The sequence below is a fragment of the Scyliorhinus torazame genome, chromosome 16, assembly GCF_047496885.1.
Source record: "Scyliorhinus torazame isolate Kashiwa2021f chromosome 16, sScyTor2.1, whole genome shotgun sequence".
Classification (NCBI taxonomy): Eukaryota; Metazoa; Chordata; class Chondrichthyes; order Carcharhiniformes; family Scyliorhinidae; genus Scyliorhinus; species Scyliorhinus torazame.
The window spans coordinates 83,739,312-83,765,504 of NC_092722.1; the positions used below are offsets into that span (position 1 = coordinate 83,739,312).

The window sequence follows — 26,193 nt, forward strand, 5'->3', positions numbered from 1 at the left end:
TAGCAAGACGTTGAGAGGTAATTAGCGAGAGGGATTTGGTGAGAGGTTGAGAGGCAATTGGCGAGACGTTGAGAGGGATTGGCGAGATGTTGAGAGGGAATTGGCAAAAGGTTGGGATGAAATGGGCAAGAGATTGGCAGAGAATTGTTGCGATGTTGAGAGGGAATTGGCGAGAGAGCTTGATGGAGACTTGTGGGAAATTGAGAGAGGATTAGCGAGAGGTTTGTGGGAAATAGCAAGAGGTTGAGAGGTAATTAGCGAGAGGGATTTGACGAGAGGTTGAGAGGGAATTGGCGCGATGTTGAGAGGGAATTGGCGAGAGATTGAGAGTGAATTGGCAAGAGGTTGAGAGAGAATTGGCGTGAGGTTGGGATGAAATTGGCAAGAGATTGGGAGAGAATTGTTGCGATGTTGAGAGGGAATTGGCGAGACGTTGATGGAGACTTGTGGGTCATTGAGAGAGGAATAACGAGAGGTTTGTGGGAAATATCAAGACATTGAGAGGTAATTAGCAAGAGGGATTTGGCGAGAGGTTGAGAGGCAATTGGCGAGATGTTGAGAGGGAATTGGTGAGATGCTGAGAGGGAATTGGTGAGAGGTTGAGAGGAAATTGGCGAGATGTTGAGAGGAAATTGGTGAGATGTCGGGGTGAAATAGACAAGAGTTTGAGGCAGAATAGGCTAGATGTTAGGGATTTGGCGAGAGGTTGAGTTGGAATTGGCGAGATGTTGAGAGGAAATTGGTGAGATGTTGGGGTGAAATAGACAAGAGATTGAGGTGGAACAGGCTAGATGTTGAGAGGGAATTGGCGAGAGGTTGAGTGGGAATTGGCGAGAGGTTGGGATGAAATTGGCAAGAGTTTGAGCGGGAATTGGCGCGATGTTCAGTGGGAATTGGCACGATGTTGAGAAGGAATTGGCGAGAAGTTGAGAGGGAATTGGTGAGATGTTGAGAGGGAATTGGCGAGATGTTGAGAGGGAATTGGCAAAAGGTTGGGATGAAATTGGCAAGAGATTGGGAGAGAATTGTTGCGATGTTGAGAGGGAATTGACGAGAGGTTGATGGAGACTTGTGGGTCATTGAGAGAGGATTAACGAGAGGTTTGTGGGAAATATCAAGACATTGAGAGGCAATTAGCGAGAGGAATTTGGCGAGAGGTTGAGAGTTATTTGGCGAGAGGATGGAGGGAGTTGGTGAGAGGATGGAGGGAATTAGCGATAGGGTGAATGGGAATTGACTAGAGGTTATGAGGAAAATAACAGGTGGCTTTTTGAGGGATTTGGCAAGATGTTGAGATGGAATTGGCGAGATGCTGAGAGTGAATTGGCGAGAGGTTGAGAGAGAATTGGCGAGATGTTGAGAGGGAATTGGCGAGATTTTGAGAGGGAATTGGCGAGAGGTTGAGTGGGAATTGGCGAGATGTTGAGAGGAAATTGGGGAGATGTTGGGGTGAAATAGATAAGAGTTTGAGGCGGAACAGGCTAGATGTTGAGAGGGAATTGGCGAGAGGTTGAGAGGGAATTGGCGAGTGATTGAGGGGGAATTGGTGAGAGGTTGAGAGTGAATTGGTGAGAGGTTGAGTGTGAATTGGCGAGAGATTGAGAGGGAATTGGCGAGATGTCGAGAGGGAATTGGCTAGAGGTTGGGATGAAATTGGCAAGAGTTTGAGAGGGAATTGGCGCGATGTTGAGAGGGAATTGGCGAGATGTCGAGAGGGAATTGACTAGAGGTTGGGATGAAATTGGCAATAGTTTGAGAGGGAATTGGCGCGATGTTGAGAGGGAATTGGCGAGAAGTTGAGAGGAAATTGACGCAATGTTGAGAGGTTATTGGCGAGACGTTGAGAGGGAATTGGTGAGAGGTTGAGCCGGAATTGGCGCGAAGTTGAGAGGGATTGGCGAGAGATTGAGAGGGAATTGGCGAGAGATTGAGAGGGAATTGGCGAGAGGTTGAGAGAGAATTTGCGAGAGGTTGGGATGAAATTGGCAGGAGATTGAGAGGGAATTGGCGCAATGTTGAGAGGGAATTGGCGCGATGTTGAGAGGGAATTGGCGAGAAGTTGAGAGGGAATTGGTGAGGTGTTGAGATGGAATTGGCGAGATGTTGAGAGGGAATTGGCAAAAGGTTGGGAAGAAATTGGCAAGAGATTGGGAGAGAATTGTTACGATGTTGAGAGGGAATTGGCGAGAGGTTGATGGAGACTTGTGGTAACTGAGAGAGGATTAGCGAGAGGTTTGTGGGAAATATCAAGACGTTGAGAGGTAATTATCGAGAGGGATTTGGCGTGAGGTTGAGAGGCAATTTGCAAGATGTTGAGAGGGAATTGGCGAGATGCTGAGAGGGAATTGGTGAGGTGTTGAGATGGAATTGGCGAGATGCTGAGAGCAAATTGGCGAGATATTGAGAGGGAATTGGCGCGATGTTGAGAGGGAATTGTTGAGATGTTGAGAGGGAATTGGCGAGATGTTGAGAGGGAATTGGCAAAAGGTTGGGATGAAATTGGCAAGAGATTGGCAGAGAATTGTTGCGATGTTGAGAGGGAATTGGCGAGAGAGCTTGATGGAGACTTGTGGGTAATTGAGAGAGGATTAGCGAGAGATTTGTGGGAAATAGCAAGATGTTGAGAGGTAATTAGCAAGAGGGATTTGGCAAGAGGTTGAGAGGGAATTGGTGAGATGCTGAGAGGGAATTGGTGAGAGGTTGAGAGGAAATTGGCGAGACGTTGAGAGGGAATTGGTGAGGTGTTTAGATGTAATTGGCGAGATGTTGAGAGGGAATTGGCAAAAGGTTGGGAAGAAATTGGCAAGAGATTGGGAGAGAATTGTTACGATGTTGAGAGGGAATTGGCGAGAGGTTGATGGAGACTTGTGGTAACTGAGAGAGGATTAGCGAGAGGTTTGTGGGAAATATCAAGACGTTGAGAGGTAATTATCGAGAGGGATTTGGCGAGAGGTTGAGGGGCAATTTGCGAGATGTTGAGAGGGAATTGGCGAGATGCTGAGAGCAAATTGGCGAGATATTGAGAGGGAATTGGCGTGATGTTGAGAGGGAATTGGCGAGAAGTGTAGAGGGAATTGGCGAGATGTTGATAGGGAATTGGCAAAAGGTTGGGATGAAATTGGCAAGAGATTGGCAGAGAATTGTTGCGATGTTGAGAGGGAATTGGCGAGAGAGCTTGATGGAGACTTGTGGGTAATTGAGAGAGGATTAGCGAGAGGTTTGTGGGAAATAGCAAGACGTTGAGAGGTAATTAGCGAGAGGGATTTGGCAAGAGGTTGAGAGGGAATTGGTGAGATGCTGAGAGGGAATTGGTGAGAGTTTGAGAGGAAATTGGCGAGATGTTGAGAGGAAATTGGTGAGATGTTGGGGTGAAATAGACAAGAGTTTTTGGCAGAACAGGCTAGATGTTGAGAGGGAATTGATGAGATGTTGAGAAGGAATTGGCGAGAGGTTGAGTGGGCATTGGCGAGAGGTTGAGTGGGAATTGGCGAGAGGTTGAGAGGAAATTGGCGAGATGTTAAGAGGAAATTGGTGAGATGTTGGGGTGAAATAGATAAGAGTTTGCGCCTGAATAGGCTAGATGTTGAGAGGGAATTGGCGCGAGGTTGAGAGGGAATTGGCGAGTGATTGAGAGGGAATTGGCGAGAGGTAGAGAGTGAATTGCCGAGAGGTTGAGAGTGAATTGGCGAGAGGTTGAGAGAGAATTGGCGAGAGGTTGAGAGGGCATTGGCGCGATGTTGAGATGGAATTGGCGAGAAGTTGAGAGGGGTTTGGTGAGAGGTTGAGAGGGAATTGGCGCGATGTTGAGTGGGAATTGGGAAGAGATTGAGAGTGAATTGCTGAGAGGTTGAGTTTGAATTGGCGAGAGGTTGAGAGGGAATTCGCGCGATGTTGAGATGGAATTGGCGAGAAGTTGAGAGGGATTTGGTGAGAGGTTGAGAGGGAATTGGCGCGATGTTGAGAGGGAATTGGGAAGAGATTGAGAAGGAATTGGCGAGAGGTTGAGAGTGAATTGGCGAGAGATTGAGAGTGAATTGGCAAGAGGTTGAGAGAGAATTGGCGAGAGGTTGGGATGAAATTGGCAAGAGATTGGGAGAGAATTGTTGCGATGTTGAGAGTGAATTGGCGAGAGGAAAATGGAGACTTGTGGGTAATTGAGAGAGGATTAGCGAGAGGTTTGTGGGAAATAGCAAGACGTTGAGAGGTAATTAGCGAGAGGGATTTGGCGAGAGGTTGAGAGGCAATTGGCGAGATGTTGAGAGGGAATTGGCGAGATGCTGAGAGCGAGTTGGCGAGACGTTGAGAGAGAATTGGCGAGATGTTGAGAGGTAATTGGCGAGTTATTGAGAGGAAATTGGTGAGATGTTGGGGTGAAATAGACAAGAGTTTGAGGCGGAACAGGCTAAATGAGAGAGTAACTGAGAGAGGATTAGCGAGAGGTTTGTGGGAAATATCAAGACGTTGAGAGGTAATTATCGAGAGGGATTTGGCGAGAGGTTGAGAGGCAATTTGCGAGATGTTGAGAGGGAATTGGCGAGATGCTGAGAGCAAATTGGCGAGATATTGAGAGGGAATTGGCGCGATGTTGAGAGGGAATTTTTGAGATGTTGAGAGGGAATTGGCGAGATGTTGAGAGGGAATTGGCAAAAGGTTGGGATGAAATTGGCAAGAGATTGGCAGAGAATTGTTGCGATGTTGAGAGGGAATTGGCTGGAGAGCTTGATGGAGACTTGTGGGTAATTGAGAGAGGATTAGCGAGAGGTTTGTGGGAAATAGCAAGACGTTGAGAGGTAATTAGCGAGAGGGATTTGGCAAGAGGTTGAGAGGGAATTGGTGAGATGCTGAGAGGGAATTGGTGAGAGGTTGAGAGGAAATTGGCGAGACATTGAGAGGGAATTGGCGAGATGTTGAGAGGGAATTGGTGAGATGCTGAGAGGGAATTGGTGAGAGGTTGAGAGGAAATTGGCGAGAAGTTGAGAGGGAATTGGTGAGGTGTTGAGATGGAATTGGCGAGAAGTTGAGAGGGAATTGGCAAAAGGTTGGGAAGAAATTGGCAAGAGATTGGGAGAGAATTGTTACGATGTTGAGAGGGAATTGGCGAGAGGTTGATGTAGACTTGTGGTAACTGAGAGAGGATTAGCGAGAGGCTTGTGGGAAATATCAAGACGTTGAGAGGTAATTATCGAGAGGGATTTGGCGAGAGGTTGAGTGGCAATTTGCGAGATGTTGAGAGGGAATTGGCGAGATGCTGAGAGCAAATTGGCGAGATATTGAGAGGGAATTGGCGCGATGTTGAGAGGGAATTGGTGAGAGTTTGAGAGGAAATTGGCGAGATGTTGAGAGGAAATTGGTGAGATGTTGGGGTGAAATAGATAAGAGTTTGCGCCTGAAATAGACAAGAGTTTTTGGCAGAACAGGCTAGATGTTGAGAGGGAATTGGTGAGATGTTGAGAAGGAATTGGCGAGAGGTAGAGTGGGAATTGGCGAGAGGTTGAGAGGGAATTGGCGAGAGGTTGAGAGGAAATTGGCGAGATGTTAAGAGGAAATTGGTGAGATGTTGGGGTGAAATAGATAAGAGTTTGCGCCTGAATGGGCTAGATGTTGAGAGGGAATTGGCGCGAGGTTGAGAGGGAATTGGCGAGTGATTGAGAGGGAATTGGCGAGAGGTAGAGAGTGAATTGCCGAGAGGTTGAGAGTGAATTGGCGAGAGGTTGAGAGGGCATTGGCGCGATGTTGAGATGGAATTGGCGAGAAGTTGAGAGGGATTTGGTGAGAGGTTGAGAGGGAATTGGCGCGATGTTGAGAGGGAATTGGGAAGAGATTGAGAGTGGATTGCCGAAAGGTTGAGAGTGAATTGGCGAGAGGTTGAGAGGGAATTCGCGCGATGTTGAGATGGAATTGGCGAGAAGTTGAGAGGGATTTGGTGAGAGGTTGAGCGGGAATTGGCGCGATTTTGAGAGGGAATTGGGAAGAGATTGCGAGGGAATTGGCGAGATGTTGAGAGTGAATTGGCGAGAGATTGAGACTGAATTGGCAAGAGGTTGAGAGAGAATTGGCGAGAGGTTGGGATGAAATTGGCAAGAGATTGGGAGAGAATTGTTGCGATGTTGAGAGTGAATTGGCGAGAGGAAAATGGAGACTTGTGGGTAATTGAGAGAGGATTAGCGAGAGGTTTGTGGGAAATAGCAAGACGTTGAGAGGTAATTAGCGTGAGGGATTTGGCCAGAGGTTGAGAGGCAATTGGCGAGATGTTGAGAGGGAATTGGCGAGATGCTGAGAGCGAGTTGGCGAGAGGTTGAGTGAGAATTGGCGAGATGTTGAGAGGCAATTGGCGAGATATTGAGAGGAAATTGGTGAGATGTTGGGGTGAAATAGACAAGAATTTGGGGCGGAACAGGCTAAATGTTGAGAGGGAATTGGTGAGGTGTTGGGGTGAAATAGACAAGAGTTTGAGGCAGAATAGGCTAGATGTTGTGAGTGATTTGGCGAGAGGTTGAGTGGGAATTGGCGAGATGTTGAGAGGAAATTGGCGAGAGTTTGAGGCAGAATAGGCTAGATGTTGAGAGGGAATTGGCGAGAGGTTGAGAGGGAATTGGCGAGTGATTGAGAGGGAATTGGCGAGAGTTTGAGGCAGAATAGGCTAGATGTTGAGAGGGATTTGGCGAGAGGTTGAGAGGGAATTGGCGAGAGGTTGAGAGGGATTTGGCGAGAGGTTGAGAGGGAATTGGCGAGTGATTGAGAGGGAATTGACGAGAGGTAGAGAGTGAATTGGCGAGAGGTTGAGAGTGAATTGGCGAGAGGTTTAGAGGGAATTGGCGCGATGTTAAGAGGGAATTGGCGAGAAGTTGAGAGGGATTTGATGAGAGGTTGAGAGGGAATTGGCGCGATGTTGAGAGGGAATTGGCAAGAGATTGAGAGGGAATTGGCGAGAGGTTGAGTGGGAATTGGCGAGCGTTTGAGAGGAAATTGGCGAGAGGTTGAGAAGGAGTTGGCGAGATGTTGAGAGGAAATTGTGAGATGTCAGGGTGAAATAGACGAGTTTGAGGCGGAATAGGCTAGATGTTGATGGGATTTGGCGAGAGGTTGAGTGGGAATTGGCGAGTGATTGAGAGGGAATTGGCGAGAGGTTGAGAGGGGACTTGAAATGAAATGAAATGAAAATGAAATGTAATGAAAATCGCCTATTGTCACAAGTAGGCTTCAATGAAGTTACTGTGAAAAGCCCCTAGTCGCCACATTCCGGGGAGGTTGAGTGGGAATTGGCGAGATGTTGAGAGGGAATTGGCAAAATGTTGGGATGAAATTGGCAAGAGGGAATTGGGGAGAGGTTGAGAAGGAATTGGGGAGATGTTGAGAGAGAATTGGCGAGAGGTTGAGAGGGAATTGGGTAGAGGTTGAGAGGGAATTGGCGAGAGGTTGAGAGGGATTTGGCGAGAGGTTGAGATTGAATTGGCGAGAGGTTGAGAGCGAATTGGCAAGAGGTTGAGAGGGAATTGGCGGCAAGTTGGGATTGAATTGGCGAGAAATTCAGAGATAATTGATGGGAGATTGAGAGGAAATTGGTGAGAAAGTGAGAAGGAATTGGTCAGAAATTGAAAGGAGATTGACATGAAATTGTCGGGGTAGTGAAGCAAACGTTCAGAGAGAATTGGGAGTTCAGAGCAAATACAGAAGTGGTGGAGAAACGGACGGTGAGGGAAAATGGTGGGCGATATCGATGAGGTTTCATAGTGCCTTGTGGATGACGGACAGTGTTTGGGAGGGTCCTTGAAAAGATAACATATGTGAATAAATTTTTGGGGTCCCTGTCTCTCCACCGTCCCCCTCCCCTGTCTTTCCAGAAAGCCCTGGGTGATGCAACCTCACGACATGAAAACAATCCTGTGCAACGTCGTACTCTCGAATGCTTGCATCTCCTCGAGCGTCATGACGAACTGGATGGAGATTGAAACCAATCGCTTGGGTTTTGGGTCAAAGGTGAGTGTTCGATCATGCTTGCCCAGCAGAAGCCGTTGCCCATTGTTGGAGGGTCAGTACTGAGGGAGCGCTGCACTGTTGGAGGGTCAGTACTGAGGGAGTGCCGCGCTGTTGGAGGGTCAATACTGAGGGAGCGCTGCACTGTCAGAGGGTCAGTACTGAGGGAGTGCTGCACTGTCAGAGGGTCAGTACTGAGGGAGTGCCGCACTGTCAGAGGGTCAGTACTGAGGGAGTGCCACACTGTCGGAGGGTCAGTACTGAGGGAGTGCCGCAGTGTCGTAGGTCAGTACTGAGGGAGTGCCACACTGGTGGAGGGTCATTACTGAGGGAGCGCTGCACTGTTGGAGGGTCAGTACTGAGGGAGCACCACACTGTCATAGGTCAGTACTAAGGGAGGGCCGCAGTGTCGGAGGTTCAGTACTGAGGGAACGCCGAACTGTCGAAGGGTCAATACTGAGTGAGCAGCGCACTATCCAAGGGTCAGCACTGAGGTTGCCACCACACATTCAGAGGGTCAGTACGAAGGGTCAGTATTGAGGGAACACTGCACTATTAGTGGGTCAGAACTGAAGGAGTACCGCACTGTTGGAGGGTCAGTAGTAAGGGAGTGCTGCACTGTCAAAGGCTCAGTACTGAGGGAGCTATGCACTGTCAGAAGGTCAGTACTGAGCAACCTCGCACTGGGTCAGAGGGTTGGTACTGAGGGAGTGCCGCACTGTCGGAGGGTCAGTACTGAGGGAGTGCTGCACTGTGCGAGGGTCAGTACTGAGGGAGTATCGCATTGTCAGAGGGTCAGTACTGAGAAAACACTTCATTGTCAGAGGATCAGTACTGAGGGAGTGCCGCACTGCTGAAGGGTTAATACAGAGGGAGTGCCGCACTGTCGGAGGGTCAGTACTGAGGTAGAGCTGCACTGTCGAAGGGCCAGTACTGAGGGAGCGCCGCACTGTCAGAGGGTCAGTACTGAGGGAGCACCGCACTGTCAGAGGGTCAGTACTGAGGGAGCGCCGCACTGTCAGAGGGTCAGTACTGAGGGAGCGTCGCACTGTCGAAGGGCCAGTACTGAGGGAGCGCCGCACTGTCAGAGGGTCAGTACTGAGGGAGCGTCGCACTGTCGAAGGGCCAGTACTGAGGGAGTGCCGCACTGTTGGAAGGTCAGTACTGAGGGAGTGCCGCACTGTCAGAGGGTCAGTACTGAGGGAGCGCCGCACTGTCAGAGGGTCAGTACTGAGGGAGTGCCGCACTGTCAGAGGGTCAGTACTGAGGGAGCGCCGCACTGTCAGATGGTCAGTACTGAGGGAGTGCCGCACTGTCGAAGGGCCAGTACTGAGGGAGCGCCGCACTGTCAGAGGGTCAGTAATGAGGGAATGCTGCACTGTCGGAGGGTCAGTACTGAGGGAGTGCTGCACTGTCAGAGGGTCAGTACTGAGGGAGTGCCACACTGTCAGAGGGTCAGTATCCTGAGGGAGAGCCGCACTGTCGGAGGGTCAGTACTGAGGGAGTGCCACACTGTCAGAGGGTCAGTATTGAGAGAGTGCCGCACTGTCAGAGGGTCAGTACTGAGAGAGCGTCACACTGTCGGAGGGTCAGTACTGAGAGAGTGCTGCACTGCTGGAGGATCAGTACTGAGAGAGTGCCGCACTGTCAGAGGGTCAGTACTGAGGGAGTGCCGCACTGTTGGAAGGTCAGTACTGAGGGAACGTCACACTGCCGGAGGGTCAGTACTGAGGGAGCGTCGCACTGTCGGAGGGTCAGTACTGAGGGAGCGTCGCACTGTCGGAGGGTCAGTACTGAGGTAGAGCTGCACTGTCGAAGGGCCAGTACTGAGGGAGCGCCGCACTGTCAGAGGGTCAGTACTGAGGGAGCACCGCACTGTCAGAGGGTCAGTACTGAGGGAGCGCCGCACTGTCAGAGGGTCAGTACTGAGGGAGCGTCGCACTGTCGAAGGGCCAGTACTGAGGGAGCGCCGCACTGTCAGAGGGTCAGTACTGAGCGAGCGTCGCACTGTCGAAGGGCCAGTACTGAGGGAGTGCCGCACTGTTGGAAGGTCAGTACTGAGGGAGTGCCGCACTGTCAGAGGGTCAGTACTGAGGGAGCGCCGCACTGTCAGATGGTCAGTACTGAGGGAGTGGCGCACTGTCAGAGGGTCAATACAGAGGGAGCGCCGCACTGTCAGAGGGTCAGTACTGAGGGAGCGCTGCACTGTCGAAGGGTCAGTACTGAGGGAGGGCTGCACTGTCGAAGGGTCAGTACAGAGGGAGTGCCGCATTGTCGAAGGGTCGGTACTGAGGGAGGGCTGCACTGTCGAAGGGTCAGTACAGAAGGAGCGCTGCATTGTCGAAGGGTCAGTACTGAGGAAGTGTCGCACTGTCAGAGGGTCAGTACTGAGGGAGTGCCGCACTGTCAGAGGGTCAGTACTGAGGGAGCGCCGCACTGTCAGATGGTCAGTACTGAGGGAGCGTCGCACTGTCGAAGGGCCAGTACTGAGGGAGTGCCGCACTGTCAGAGGGTCAGTACTGAGGGAGTGCCGCACTGTCAGAGGGTCAGTACCGAGGGACCACGCACTGTCAGAGGGTCAATACAGAGGGAGCGTCGCACTGTCAGAGGGTCAGTACTGAGGGAGCGCTGCACTGTTGAAGGGTCAGTACTGAGGGAGGGCTGCACGGTCGGAGGGTCAGTACTGAGGGAGGGCTGCACTGTCGAAGGGTCACTACAGAGGGAGTGCCGCATTGTCGAAGGGTCAGTACTGAGGGAGTGCTGCATTGTCGAAGGGTCAGTACTGAGGAAGTGTCGCACTGTCAGAGGGTCAGTACTGAGGGAGTGCTGCACTGTCAGAGGGTCAGTACTGAGGGAGCGCCGCACTGTCGGTGGGTCAGTACTGAGCGAATGTCGCACTGTCAGAGGGTCAGTACTGAGGGAGCGCCGCACTGTTGGAGGGTCAGTACTGACGGAGTGCCACACTGTCGGAGGGTCAGTACTGTGGGAGTGCCGCACTGTCGGAGGATCAGCACTGAGGGAGTGCCGCACTGTCAAAGGCTCAGTACTGAGGGAAGCCTGCACTATCGGAGGGTCAGTACTGAGGGAGTGGCACACTGTTGGAGGGTCAGTGCTGAGGGAGCGCCGCACTGTCAGAGGGTCAGTACTGAGGGAGTGCCGCACAGTCGGAGGGTCAGTACTGAGGGAGAGCTGCCCTGACGGAGGGTCAGTACTGAGGGAAGCCCGCACTCTCAGAGAGATTATTCTTACTGATCTGAAAATCTAAAACACTTGGAGGCCACACAGTGGCCAATTGTTCTGTTCTGGGATGAAGGGAAATTACTAAAATCGTGGTGAATGAATCATAGAATTTACAGTCCAGAACCGACGCACAGTGGCAGCCGTGTGTACCGTCTGCAAGATGCACTGCAGCAACTTGCCAACGCTCTTCCGGCAGCACCTTCCAAACCCTCCACCTCTACAGTCTGGAAGGACAAGGGGGGGGGGGAACAGACATATGGGGAACACTCACCGCCTGCAAGTTCCCCCTCCGAGCCCCCCCCAACACCTTTCCAACTGGGGAAATACATAGGCCGTTCCTTCACTGTTGCTGGGTCAGAATTGTTGAATTCACTGCCTAACAGCTCCGTGGGTGCACCTGCACACGTGGGAACTGCAGTGGGTTCAAGATGGTGGCTCATCCACCATCTTCCCAAGGGGCAGCTAGGAATGAACAATAAATGCAGGGGCTCCAGCCAGTGACACACATATCCCACGAACGAATAAATAAGAGAGGATTTTGGTCAGTTTGTCAGGGTAAACTCATGACTATATTCGGGAGACTGTCAGTCGCTACGAACAATAAAGAGCTGATGGGACAGGGCAGGATTTGAAGCCTTTAAATCTGTCTGGATCACATTTCAGGGAAGGGGCAGACTCCTCTGGCTGTCTCGGTCACTGATGTCCTCCCTGTGTCTTTATTCCCTCATAGGTGTGTGATGAGTTAGGGAGAAGGCATGCGGAACCGTGCCCACTCTGTGCCTTCTGCTCACTGAAGGTTGAACAATGCCGGTCGAGAAGGAAGCTCCAGAGAGTGCCCTGCACTAACTACGCCAAAACCGCCCTCTACCTGAACCCCATGGTGGACGCAGAGCACCGGAAAATTGGCACCAAGGTAAATGGGTAAACCCACCCCTCTGCTCCCCTTGGCCACCCAGTTTATCGCACTCCCTCAACCCTGCTCTCTCAGAGGGAGAGCTCTGTGCTCTACCTGCCCTGGAAAGTGCTGGATGCCAATGCTGGGTATAATGTGGGGAGGACTATAGGGGGGGTATTATGTCTCCCTTTGTCAGGCCCCATTTCTCAGAGGGAGCTCTGTTTTGTACCTGTCTCTGGGAGTGCTCGATGCTGACACTGGGTATAAAGTGGGTTGGACTATAGGGGGGTTATCATGCTCTCCCTTGTCAGATTCCCCTATTTTAAGATGGAGCTCTGTATGGTCCCTGTCCCTGGGAGTGCTCGATGCTGACACTGGGTATAAAGTGGTAGGATAGGGTAGCATGGTGGGACAGTGGTTAACACTGCTGTGTCACGGCGTCGAGGTCCCAGGTTCCATCCCGGCCCAGGGTCACTGTTCGTGTGGAGTTTGCACATTCTCCCCGTGTTTGCGGGGGTTTCGCCCCATAACCCAAAGATGTGCAGGGTGGGCGAATTGGCCACACTAAATTGCCCCTTAATTAGAAAAAATGAGTTAGAAATTAGAATTAATTAGAAAATAAGTTATTTTTAAAAAATAAAGTGGTAGGACTATAGGAGGGTTATCATGTTCTCTGTTTGTCAGGTTCCCCTTTCTCAGAGGGAGCTCTGTATTGTAGCTGTCTCTGGGGGTGCTCTATGTTAACACTGGGTATAAAGTGGGAGGGACTACAGGAGTGCTATCATGCTCCCTCTCTGTCACAGTATCCTTTCTCAGAGGGAGCCCTCTTTTGTACCAGTTTTAATGGTAGTTTCTTGCTCTTTCAGATGGGCAGTTCCGAAGAGATGGAGTATGATGGGATGGAAACGTACGGTGGCTTAAGCGCTGAATATTGGTGCGCCCGCTTGGCTACCCAGGGCTGCGATGACTCGAGGGTGATGGCCTGGCTGCAGCTGGAATACTCCTCCTTCCATGAGGGCGCTTTTCCGTATCAGGTGTGAAGGCGGCCCTTTCCCGAGAGTCCCCATGCTGTGTCAACCTCCAGTGGAACGTGCATTCCTCATCGAGCAATCAGATCGGTGGGAGGGGGGGTCAATATATCGGGGCGGAGCGGCATGGCAAGGGAACCTACACTCCTTACCATGTGCAGACACCACCTTTGGCTGTTCGAACTTAGCAGAATTCGTACGGGCTTCCGAATGATAGAGTGGGGAGGGAGCGGTGGGGGGGGGGGGGGGTGGGCGGGCCGTAAAGGAAGATGACATAAGCAGCGTGTGTATTTGTTAACCCGCAGGCCCCTCTGCCATCCCACTACTACATCCGCCTTATGCAGATGGTCCTACAGTCAGCTGGGGCGGGGTGGGGCCCTCTCTGTGGCTTTGAGGGCTGTGGGTTCCTTGATGTGTGAGCATCACAACCACAATAAACATTGTCTTTTCTCTCTCCCTCTCTCCTCCTCCCTCTGTCGCTCACTCCTTCCTGCCACAGATTTGTGATAATCAAGGTCAAGTACACCCACATTATTGCAGCTTTAAGAGTTTCCAATGCTGGCAATGGGTATCTTCAAATGACAAGGTAAGGTAAGAGTCCCACATGTCCAGCATCCTTCCCTCATTACCCCTCCCTCTCCCCTCCACTCCACCCCCCCCCCCACCCCAACCATCCGATATACCCGTAAGCTGTCCTCGCCCGTCACACCCACAGCCCTATCCGAACCCCAAACCCTCTACCATGGTGTCCCATTGATGGAGCGCTACACATCAGAGGGTCAGTACTGAGGGAGTGCTACACAGTCAGAGGGTCAGTAGTGAAGGAGTGCTGCACTGCCGGAGGGTCAGTATTGAGGGAGCATCACTCTATCAGAGGGTCAGTACTAAGGGAGGGCTGCACTTTCGGAGGGTCAGTAAGGAGGGAGCGCCTCACTGTCAGAGGGTCAGTAGTGAGGGAGTGCTGCACTTTCGGAGGGTCAGTACTGAGGGAGCACCGCACTGTCAGAGAGGGTCAGTACTGAGGGAGTGCCACACTGTCTGAGGGTCAGTAGTGAGAGAGTGGCGCACTGTCAGAGGGTCAGTACTGAGGGAGTGCCGCACTGCCGGAGGGTCAGTACTGAGAGAGCATCACATTATCAGAGGGTCAGTAGTGAGGGAGCGCCGCACTGCCGGAGGGTCAGTACTGAGGGAGCATCACACTATCAGAGGGTCAGTACTGAGGGAGTGCCGCACTGCCGGAGGGTCAGTACTGAGGGAGTGCCGCACTGCCGGAGGGTCAGTACTGAGGGAGCATCACACTATCAGAGGGTCAGTACTGAGGGAGTGCCGCACTGCCAGAGGGTCAGTACTGAGGGAGCGCCGCACTGTCAGAGGGTCAGTACTGAGGGAGTGCCACACTGTCAGAGGGTCAGTACTGAGGGAGCGCCACACTGTCGTAGTGTTAGTATGAGAGTGCGCCGCACTTTCGGAGGGTCAGTACTGAGGGAACACCACACTGTCGGAGTGTCAGCCCATGCATGGGACAAGATGAAGTGCTATGTTCCATGTCTCTGTTTGTCTATCTGTCTCTCTCACTCTCTCTCCATCCTTCCCCAAACTGCACCCCCCTTCCCTAAACCTCCTCTCTCCTCCCACAGGTGACGAGGGTGGTTTGCAAGGATCTGAAATACTACCACATCCTGATGGAGCAGGAGGCGGAAAGAAACGTGCTCCTGTGGATCGAGGAATATAACCAGGGCACCCACACTGTCATTGAGGAATTACCCGAGCCCACAACACCGAGCGTGCAGAAGCATATCCGAGTGCGGCAGTGGAATATTAGGGGGAAACCCATTCTCGTCCTCAAGGAGGTACCCGGCGGCTAACCTGGACCATGAGAGGAAGAAGTGATAAGGAGCAGAACCAATGTTAAACCAAAATAAATATGTTCTTTTTCTAAATAAAGCCATCTTCACTCTCTGTCTTCATTGGAGAATAACCCTCCCTCTGCACTGTCCCCATCAAACACACCCAGGACAAATACAGTGATGCGACCATCAATTCACTCGACACGTGGAGAAGTAAACCGTGGTTTTAATCAGCTTAGAACTGAGCCTGCTTGTGACCTGTACAACACTGAAGGCGGCCCCGCAGGTCAGCAGCTCTTATACTTCCTGTAAAGGGGGTGGAGCCCGTACATGCCCCAACATATCCCCTGTGGGTGAAGCCACACAGTGGCCCATAGGTAGAGCCCACGGGGTTAATAACATAACACAGTGCACTGGTGAATTATCAGTAATTATACATTCACCACATTCACCCCCTGTTTAAAATGAAGTCCGGCGGGGGTGACGGGCTCATAGATTCAGTCGGTCCGGTGCCCGGATCGTATGTTGCGACCGCTGAAACACTGGTGTTGCACTCGCTTCGGGTGGCTGTGGAAGTGGGTCCAGAGCAGGCACAGGCGTGGACTCCGGGAGCGGCTCTTCCGGAGCTTCATTCCTGTGGACCGGTGCGGCGGGTGGGAGGGAGCGCGGGAACCATATAGGGGTGGGGGCGCTGAACATGGGAGGTTGGACGGGACATAGTGTGGGGGATGCAGCAGTGGGAGTGGTGTTGGAGCCTGCGGGCGCCAGGTCCCAGAGGGAGACGGTATCTTGCCGGCCATCGGGGTGTTCGACGCACGCATAGTGTGGGTTGGAGTGCAGGAGCTGGACCCTCTCTACCAGGGGGTCGGTCTTATGGCTCCGAACATGTTTTCGGAGGAGGACTGGACCCGGTGTCATCAGCCAGGGCGGAAGGGAGACCCCTGAGGTAGCTCCCCGAGGGAAAACAAACAAACGGTCATGAGGAGTCTGGTTTGTGGCCGTGCAAAGGAGGGACCTAATAGAGTGCAGTGCATCGGGGAGGACCTCCTGCCAGTGAGAAACTGGGAGATTCCTTGACCGCAGGGTCAGTAGGACGGTCTTCCAGACCGTCGCGTTCTCCCTCTCCACCTCCCCGTTTCCCCTGGGGTTATAACTGGTAGTCTGGTATCCTGCTCGAGGCGATGCCCTTACTGAGCAGGTACTGACACAGTTCATCGCTCATGAACGACGAGCCCCTGTCGCTGTGGACATAACTGGGGAAACCAAACAGGGTGAAGACACTATGCAGGTTTTAATGACAGTAGGGGTGGTCATATCAGGGCAGGGGATGGCAAACGGGAAGCGGGAGAACTCATCTATGATGTTAAGGAAGTACGTGTTGCGGTTATTGGAGGGGAGGGGTCTTTTGAAATCGATACTGAGGCGTTCAAAGGGCCGGGATGCCTTTACCAGGTGGGCCTTATCCGGTCGATAGAAGTGCGGTTTACACTCCGCACAGATTTGGCAGTCTCTGGTTATAGCTCTGACCTCCTCGGTGGAGTAGGGCTGGTTGCGGGCCTTGATGTAGGGCGAGCCGGGTGACCCCCGGGTGGCAGAGGTCATCGTGGATAGCCTGTAGTCGGTCATCTTGCGCGCTGGCGCATGTGCCGCGGGACAGGGCATCTGGGGGCTCGTTGAGCTTCCCAGGACAGTATGCTATATCGTAATTATAGGTGGAGAGTTCGATCCTCCACCTCAAGATCTTATCATTCTTGATCTTGCCCCGCAGCGTATTATCAAACATGAAGGCTACCGATCGTTGGTCGGTGACGAGGGTAAACCTCCTACCAGCGAGGTCGCGCCTCCAGTGCCGCACGGCTTCCACGATGGCTTGGGCTTCTTTTTCGACCGAGGAGTGTCGAATTTCGGAGATGGTGAGGGTGCGTGGAAAAAACGCTACCAGTCTGCCTGCTTGGTTGAGGGTAGTGGCGAGAGCGACCTCTGAGGCGTCGCTCTCCACCTGAAAGGGGACGGACTCGTCCACCGCGCGCATCGCAGCTTTGGCGATGTCCGCCTTGATGCAGTTGAAGGCCTGGCGGGCCTCGGCTGCCAGTGGAAAGAGGGTGGCCTTAAATAGTGGGCGGGCTTTGTCCACTGGGGGACCCACTGGGCGTAATAGGAGAAAAATCCAAGGCACCTCTTCAGGGCCTTGGGGCAGTGGGGGAGGGGGAGTTGCAGGAGGGGTCGCATACAGTCAGGGTCGGGTCCTAGAACCCCGTTTTCCACGACGTAGCCGAGGAAGGTTAGCCTGGTTGTGCGGAAACCACATTTCTCCTTGTTGTAGGTGAGGTTGAGTTTTTGGGCGGTTTGGAGAAATCGGTGGAGGTTGGCGTCGTGGTCCTGCTGATCATGGCCGCAGATGGTGACATGTACAGCACAGGGTTAGAAACAGAGTAAAGCTCCCTCGACACTGTCCCCATCAAACACTTCCAGGACAGATACATGTGGTATTATAGGTATTACGGTACCTGAGAGGCTGAAGTACCATTGGTAGAACCTATATGCTTGCTATGGCTGGAGTGTATAATAGCTCCGCCCTGATAGGCGGGGTATAAGAACCCGTGCCGCCCCAGCAGCCCTCATTCTGTACCTGAGCTGCTGGGGGAAACATCTAGCTTATTAAAGCCTTCAGTTGTACTACAACCTCGTTTTAGTGGTCATTGATCGTGCATCAATTTAATAAGCTAGTTTTTTAAGAAGAAAGGATGGAGCTTCGAATCAAGCCAGAGTGTCTGCAACTTAGCCCCCACACGGCGAACTCAGCGGCAATCTTTAAGCACTGGCTGGCGTGTTTTAAAGGGTATCTCGAGACGACAGAAAATGCACCCACGGGAGAGCAGAAACTGCACATCCTGCACTCAAGGGTGAGCCCGGAGATCTACACCCTCATCGAGGAAGCGGAAGACTTCGATGCAGCAATAGAGCTGCTAAAAGGACACTATATTCGCCCGGTAAACCAGGTCTATGCCCGGCATCTGCTTGCAACAAGATGGCAAACCCCTGGGGAATAGTTGGAGGAATTCTACCGCGCACTCCTGGTGATGGGCAGAAGCTGCGGCTGCCCGCAAGGTTCGGCGAGCGAAAACACGGAACTCTTAGTCCGGGACGCTTTCGTGGCAGGTATGCTTTCGTCACAAATCCGCCAGCGCCTGTTAGAGAAAGACACCCTGGGTCTTAGGGAGGTACGGACCCTTGCAGGCTCCCTGGACGTGGCCTCCAGGAACGCCCACGCCTACGTTCCCGACCGCGCGGCAGCCCCCTGGGCAGCGTGGAACCCCGCAGCGGCCAACCCAGAGACTTCCCCCGTTCCCCCGCAGGCCTGCGCTGCAAGGCGGTCTGCCAACCCCGAGGGGCCCCACTGCTGCTTTTGCGGCCAGGCCAAGCACCCCCGCCAGCGCTGCCCGGCCCGCGCATCCACCTGCAAGGGATGCGGCAAAAAGGGCCATTTCGTGGGGGTTTGTCAGGCCCGAGTGGTGGCCGCGGTCTCCAGCGGCGAATCCGGACCGCCACCACAGACTTCTCCACAGGTCCCGTGTGGCCAGCGGTCGCCGCCACCCCCATATCCCAGCCACGTGTGGACCCCGGGTGCCGCCATCTTGTTCTACGGGCGCCACGCTTGAGGGATGGGCGCCGCCATTTTGTGCACCCCCGGCCATGTGTGATCAATGGGAGACGCCATCTTGGATGAACCCCCAGGACCCCAGCTCGGCCGACCACACACTGCCCGAACAGAACTCTCAACTACTGCGATTGGCCTCGGTGACTCTGGATCAATCTCGACCTCGAACACTCTCAACCGCTACGACAACCGTTTTCATCAACGGGCACGAGACGTCCTGCATAATCGACTCTGGGAGCACGGAGAGCTTCATACACCCCGACTCGGTAAGGCGCTGTTCTCTCCTCATCCACCCTGTTAATCAAAAGATCTCCCTGGCCTCCGGTTCCCACTCAGTGGAGATAAAGGGGTTTTGTTTAGCAAACCTCGCAGTCCAGGGAAGGGAGTTCAAAAATTTCCATCTCTACGTCCTTCCCCACCTCTGCGCGGCTACACTCCTGGGTTTAGACTTCCAGTGTAACCTTCAAAGCCTGACCTTCCAATTCGACGGCCCTATACCCCCCCCCTTACTGTCTGCGACCTCGCGACCCTTAAGGTCGACCCGCCTTCCCTGTTTGCGAACCTCACCCCGGATTGCAAACCCATCGCCACCAGGAGCAGACAGTACAGTGCCCAGGATCGGATCTTTATTAGGTCAGAGGTCCAAAGGCTACTGAGGGAAGGGGTCATTGAAGCCAGTAACAGCCCCTGGAGAGCACAAGTAGTGGTGGTAAAGACCGGGGAGAAACATAGGATGGTCATCGACTACAGTCAGACCATCAACAGGTTTACGCAGCTGGACGCGGACCCTCTCCCCCGCATATCCGACCTGGTAAACAGGATCGCGCATTATAAGGTCTTCTCCAAGGTGGATCTCAAGTCCGCCTACCACCAGCTCCCCATCCGCACTAGTGACCGCAAATACACTGCCTTCGAGGTAGACAGGCGGCTCTATCACTTCTCAAGGGTTCCCTTTGGTGTCACTAACGGGGTCTCGGTCTTCCAGCGCGAGATGGACCGAATGGTTGACCGGTACGGTTTACGGGCAACATTCCCGTATCTCGATAATGTCACCATCTGCGGCCACGACCAGCAGGACACCGACACCAACCTCCGAAAATTTCTCCAGACCACTAAAATTCTTAACCTAACATACAATAAGGATAAATGCATGTTTAGCACCGACCTTCTAGCCATTCTCGGCTACGTAGTGCGAAATGGAGTTATAGGCCCCGACCCCGAACGCATGCGCCCCCTTATGGAGTTCCTCCTCCCTCACTGCTCCAAGGCCCTGAAACGCTGCCTCGGGTTTTTTAGCTACTACGCCCAGTGGGTCCCCAACTACGTGGACAAGGCCCATCCCCTGATCCAATCCACAGTTTTTCCCCTGTCGATAGAGGCCCGCCAGGCCTTCAGCCGCATCAAAGCAGACATTGCAAAGGCCACGATGCACGCCATCGACGAGTCCCTCCCCTTCCAGGTCGAGAGCGATGCATCCGACGTAGCTCTGGCGGCCACCCTTAACCAAGCGGGCAGGCCCGTTGCCTTCTCCCGTACCCTCCATGCTTCCAAAATCCACCACTCCTCAGTCGAAAAGGAGGCCCAGGCAATAGTAGAAGCTGTGCGACATTGGAGGCATTACCTGGCCGGCAGGAGATTCACTCTCCTCACGGACCAACGGTCGGTGGCTTTCATGTTCGATAATGCACAGCGGGCAAGATAAAAAACGACAAGATCTTACGGTGGAGGATTGTACTCTCCATCTACAGCTATGAGATCTTGTATTGTCCCGGGGAGCTAAATGAGCCTTCTGACACCCTGCCCCGCGGCACATGTGCCACCACACAAGTGGACCGCCTCCGAGCCCTCCACGAGGACCTCTGCCACCCGGGGGTCACTCGCTTTTTCCATTTCGTCAAGACCCGCAAACTGCCCTACTCCATCGAGGAGGTCAGGACAGTCACCAGGGACTGCCAAATCTGCGCGGAGTGCAAACCGCACTTCTACCGGCCAGAGAGAGCGCCCCTGATAAAGGCTTCCCGTCCCTTTGAACGCCTCTGAGGATTCTCTTGCAGCCAGTCCGGATGAAATGATCAGTCGAACACCTCGTTACTTTAACATGTTTATTTCTCGGCGCCGGAGCCAGGACCACAGTGTCTCTCCAGAGTCACAATAGCAAGCCCAAGTCAATACATCTAACAGCAGTTCTTATACAGAGTTTGGTTCATTTCTGAGGGCAGCTCCCTCGCATTCCTATCTGTGCTCTCAGCTCAATTATAACTCAGCCCCCTCAATCATAATTATCTTCACGCCTAGTGCACCCATTCCCAAGGCCGTTATTGCACTTTTGTCTGGTTCAAAACAACCTTGTTATCAGAAGCCTTTGACAGCCTATCTTGACATCCCTCCGCTTGCCATCAGAAGCCTGTAAAAGCCTGTCTTGACATTTCTTCACACAAAGCTTTACCTAACATTTTGTTTTTCCCATAAAGTTCCAATCCATCTTGAGCCAAACTCTCATTTATCGATCATCAGCCAAACTCTCACCTCAGCATGGATTTCAAAGGCCCCCTCCCCTCCACCGACCGCAACACGTACTTCCTGAACGTGATTGACGAGTACTCCCGGTTCCCATTCGCCATCCCCTGCCCCGACATGACCGCCACCACCGTCATCAAGGCCCTCCATAGCATCTTTGCACTGTTCGGGTTCCCCGCGTACATACACAGTGATAGGGGGTCCTCCTTTATGTGCGACGAACTGCGTCAATTCCTGCTCAGCAAGGGCATCGCCTCAAGCAGGACGACCAGTTACAACCCCCGGGGTAACGGACAGGTAGAGAGGGAGAACGGAACGGTCCAGGAACCTCCCAGTCTTCCGCTGGCAAGAAGTCCTCCCGGACGCCCTCCACTCCATCCGGTCACTACTTTGTACAACCACCAACCAGACACCTCACGAACGTCTCCTTGTTTTCCCCAGGAAGTCCTCCTCCGGGACCTCGCTCCCGACCTGGCTGGCAGCACCCGGACTCATCCTGCTCCGATAACACATGCGGGCGCACAAGTCGGACCCGTTGGTCGAGAGGGTCCATCTGCTCCATGCTGACCCCCAGTACGCCTACGTGGCGTACCCCGACGGCCGACAAGACACGGTCTCCCTACGGGACCTGGCGCCCGCCGGAACTCCACGTACATTCCAGCCACCAGTCCCACCCTCCCCTCCACCGCAGCACCTTACAGGAGGATTGATCCTTCCACCGCCACTGCCTAGGCACCGCCACACACCGACGCCCCCCACAGGCGCTCCCTTCCCAGGTCAGCCGTTTCCCCACCAGCGCCGTCTAGGGGTGACGAAGCTGCCATGGAGATCGAAGTCACGCTCCCGGAGTCACAGACGCCCGAGCCTCCACCGGAGTCACCACCGAAGCTCCGACGATCACAGAGAACGACCAGGGCCCCCGATCGACTGATTGCTTCATTTTAACTGTGATCTGTAAATATAAAACACCGAATGTACATAGCTACCAGACTTGTAAATAGTTACTAAACACTGTACGGGGTATTACGGTACCTCCATAACTAATCAGACCATGGTGTTATGTTTTGTAGTTTCTGGCCACCACCCCCGCCGGGCTTTTTTTTAACAGGGGTGAATGTGGTATTATAGGTATTACGGTACCTGAGAGGCTGAAGTACCATTGGTAGAACCTATATGCTTGCTATTGGTTTGAGTGTATAATAGCTCCGCCCTGATAGGCGGGGTATAAGAACCCGTGCCGCCCCAGCAGCCCTCATTCTGTACCTGAGCTGCTGGGGGAAACATCTAGCTTATTAAAGCCTTCAGTTGTACTACAACCTCGCTTTAGTGGTCATTGATCGTGCATCAGTACAGCACAGGGTTAGAAACAGAGTAAAGCTCCCTCTACACTGTCCTCATCAAACACTCCCAGGACAGGTACAGCACGGGGTTAGGTACAGAGTAAAGCTCCCTCTACACTGTCCCCATCAAACACTGCCAGGACAGGTACAGCACGGGGTTAGGTACAGAGTAAAGCTCCCTCCACACAGTCCCCATCAAACACTCCCAGGACAGGTACAGCACGGGGTTAGATACAGAGTAAAGCTCCCTCTCCACTGTCCCCATCAAACACTCCCAGGACAGGTACAGCACGGGGTTAGATACAGAGTAAAGCTCCCTCTGCACTGTCCCCATCAAACACTCCCCGGACAGTTACAGCACGGAGTTAGATACAGAATAAAGCTCCCTCTACACTGTCCCCATCAAACACTCCCAGGACAGGTACAGCACGGGGTTAGATACAGAGTAAAGCTCCCTCTGCACTGTCCCCATCAAACACTCCCCGGACAGTTACAGCACGGAGTTAGATACAGAATAAAGCTCCCTCTACACTGTCCCCATCAAACACTCCCAGGACAGGTACAGCATGGAGTTAGATACAGAATAAAGCTCCCTCTACACTGTCCCCATCAAACACTCCCAGGACAGGTACCGCACGGAGTTAGATACAGAATAAAGCTCCCTCTACACTGTCCCCATCAAACACTCCCAGGACAGGTACAACAAAGGGTTAGATACAGAGTAAAGCTCCCTCTACACTGTCCCCCATCAAACGCTCCCAGGACAGGTACAGCACAGGGTTAGATACAGAGTAAAGCTCCCTCTACACTGTCCCCCATCAAACACTCCCAGGACAGGTACAGCACAGGGTTAGATACGGAGTAAAGCTCCCTCTACACTGACCCCATCAAGCACTCTCAGGACAGGTACAGCACAGGGTTAGATACAGAGTAAATCTCCCTCTACAATAGCCCCATCAAACACTCCCAGGACAGGTGCAGCACGGGGTTAGATACGGAGTAAAGCTCCCTCTACACTGTCCCCATCAAACACTCCTAGGACAGGTACAGCACGGGGTTAGATACAGGGTAAAGCTCCCTCTACACTGTCCCCATCAAACACTCCCAGGACAGGTACAGCACGGGGTTAGATACAGGGTAAAGCTCCCTCTACACTGTCCCCATCAAACACTCCCAGGACAGGTACAGCACGAGGTTAGATACAGAGTAAAGCTCCCTCTACACTGTCCCCATCAAACACTCCCAGGACAGGTACAGCACGGGGTTAGATACAGGGTAAAGCTCCCTCTACACTGTCCCCATCAAACACTCCCAGGACAGGTACAGCACGGGGTTAGATACAGAGTAAAGCTCCCTCTACACTGTCCCCATCAAACACTCCCAGGACAGGTACAGCACGGGGTTAGATACAGGGTAAAGCTCCCTCTACACTGTCCCCATCAAACACTCCCAGGACAGGTACAGCACGGGGTTAGATACAGAGTAAAGCTCCCTCTACACTGTCCCCATCAAACACTCCCAGGACAGGTACAGCACGGGGTTAGATACAGAGTAAAGCTCCCTCTACACTGTCCCCATCAAACACTCCCAGGACAGGTACAGCACAGGGTAAGATACAGAGTAAAGCTCCCTCTACGCTGTCCCCATCAAACACTCCCAGGACAGGTACAGCACGGGGTTAGATAAAGAGTAAAGCTCCCTCTACACTGTCCCCATCAAACACTTCCAGGACAGGTACAGCACGGGGTTAGATACAGGGTAAAGCTCCCTCTACACTGTCCCCATCAAACACTCCCAGGACAGGTACAGCACGGGGTTAGATACAGAGTAAAGCTCCCTCTACACTGTCCCCATCAAACACTCCCAGCACAGGTACTCTCTCAGTTCTGAACCTCCAACAGTTCAGCGCTCTGTCCCTATCAAAATTCTGGGGGTTACCATTGACCAGAAAGTGAACTGGGACCAGCCTTATAAATATTGCAGCTACATTAGCAAGTCAGAGGCTGGGAGTCCTGTGGAAAGTAACTCACCTCCTGACTCCCCCCAAAGCCCGTCCACCATCTACAAGGACACAAGTGTGATGGGAAACTCTCCCACTCACCTGGATGAGTGCGGCTCCCAACAACACTCAAAAAGCTCAACACCATCCAGGACAAATCAGCCCCGCTCGATCGACACGCTAACCACAAACATTCACTCCCTCCACTGCTGACGCACAGTGGAGCCGTGTGTACCTTCTACAAGATGCACCGCATCGACTCGCCAAGGCTCCTTCGACAGCACCTTCAAAACTGCCACCTCGACCATCTAGAAGGACAAGGGGGGGCAGCAGACACCTGGGGAATACCCACTGCCTGCGAATTCCCCTCTAACTGGGTAATTCATCGGCCATTTGTTCAATGTCGTTTGGTCAGAGTCCCTGAACTCCCTCCCTAACTGCGCCGAGTGTACCAACACCACACGGGGACTGCAGTGGGTTCAAGTTGGCAGTTCATGGTAGCACAGGTAGCACAAGTGGATAGCATTGGCTTCACAGCGCCAGGGTCCCAGGTTTGATTCCCCGCTGGGTCACTGTCTGTGTGGAGTCTGCACTTCCTCCCCGTGTGTGCGTGGGTTCCCTCCGGGTGCTCTGGTTTCCTTCCACAGTCCAAAGATGTGCAGGTTTGGTGGACTGACCATGCTAAATTGCCCTTAGGGTCCAAAAAGGTTAGAAGGGGTTGTTGGGTTACGGGGTAGGGTGGAAGTGAGGGCTTAAGTGGGTCGGTGCAAACTCGATAGCCGAATGTCCTCCTTCTGCACTGTATGTTCTATGTTCTATGTTCACCCACCACCTTCTGTGGGGCAATTCGGGCTGGGTAATAAATACTGGGGCCCACATGAAGATCAGAACTATTCACAGCCCTCCAACCGCAATCAACGTTTCGGTTCACTGGCTGAACAGGCCTTTTCCACTTTTTTACTTCCCAGTAAAAATGCTTTGCTTTTTTGAAACAGGCTGATTAAACTGCTCCCCTACTTTTGCAGTTTGCGCCAGAATGCCTGCACCTGTCAAGGTTTGGGGTCTCTTTGAAGGAGTAACATCATTGCTGTGGATAGAGGGGGGCCCTGTCCTGGAGCTGAATTTCCAGGAAGCATTGGGGAAGGTTCCACATCAGGGGTTGCTGCGGAATATAAAAACTCCTGTCCTCGGTGGGGTGTTACAACACGCTGAGCTAGTGCGCGGCAAACTCCAGGCCCACAGGCCCTGCAATCCCAGCATAGGTGAATTCGCCAATAATTTGTTCGACTGCTCCAATGACAACAGGCACCGGATTTGTAAGTAAAACATTTTTAAAAACTGTTTATTCATCACAGGAGAAGAGATAAACATGTCAAGATAATAATAGAACAATGGTCTACTCAGCTGTTAGGCTCTCAGTCTCACTGAGGTCGTACCGAATCCTCTACCTGAGAGTTTACAGTAAGTTCACCATCCTCTGCCTTTCAGCTGTGTGTCTGGTCTTTGTGCAGGGTTACCGGCTGTGGTAGAGAGAGGGAGAAAAGGGCCTGGACGTCAGGATCCTTTATGGATTCTCAGGAGAGATATCAGCCTGAGCTTTTCCTGGCCTTTCTCACAGAGTTTTAACTTGCACAGGCCTGGATGGAAAGAATGCTTGCAGCATTTAAACCAGGGGTTAAACCTTCACAGGCCTGA

At 52.8% G+C, this 26,193-nt stretch overlaps 1 protein-coding gene across 1 annotated transcript in view; it reads left to right on the forward strand.

Moving 5' to 3' along the window:
• The window catches only part of LOC140392914 (uncharacterized), a 184,911-nt gene extending 169,830 nt beyond the window's left edge, over positions 1-15,081 (forward strand). Inside the window, exons 3-7 of the mRNA XM_072478689.1 lie at positions 7,842-7,977; positions 11,945-12,127; positions 12,976-13,143; positions 13,637-13,723; positions 14,775-15,081. Coding sequence (XP_072334790.1) covers positions 7,842-7,977; positions 11,945-12,127; positions 12,976-13,143; positions 13,637-13,723; positions 14,775-15,002 — 802 coding nt within the window. The 3' untranslated portion in view covers positions 15,003-15,081. The remainder of the gene's footprint in view (positions 1-7,841; positions 7,978-11,944; positions 12,128-12,975; positions 13,144-13,636; positions 13,724-14,774) is intronic.
• The last annotated feature ends 11,112 nt before the right edge of the window (positions 15,082-26,193 follow it).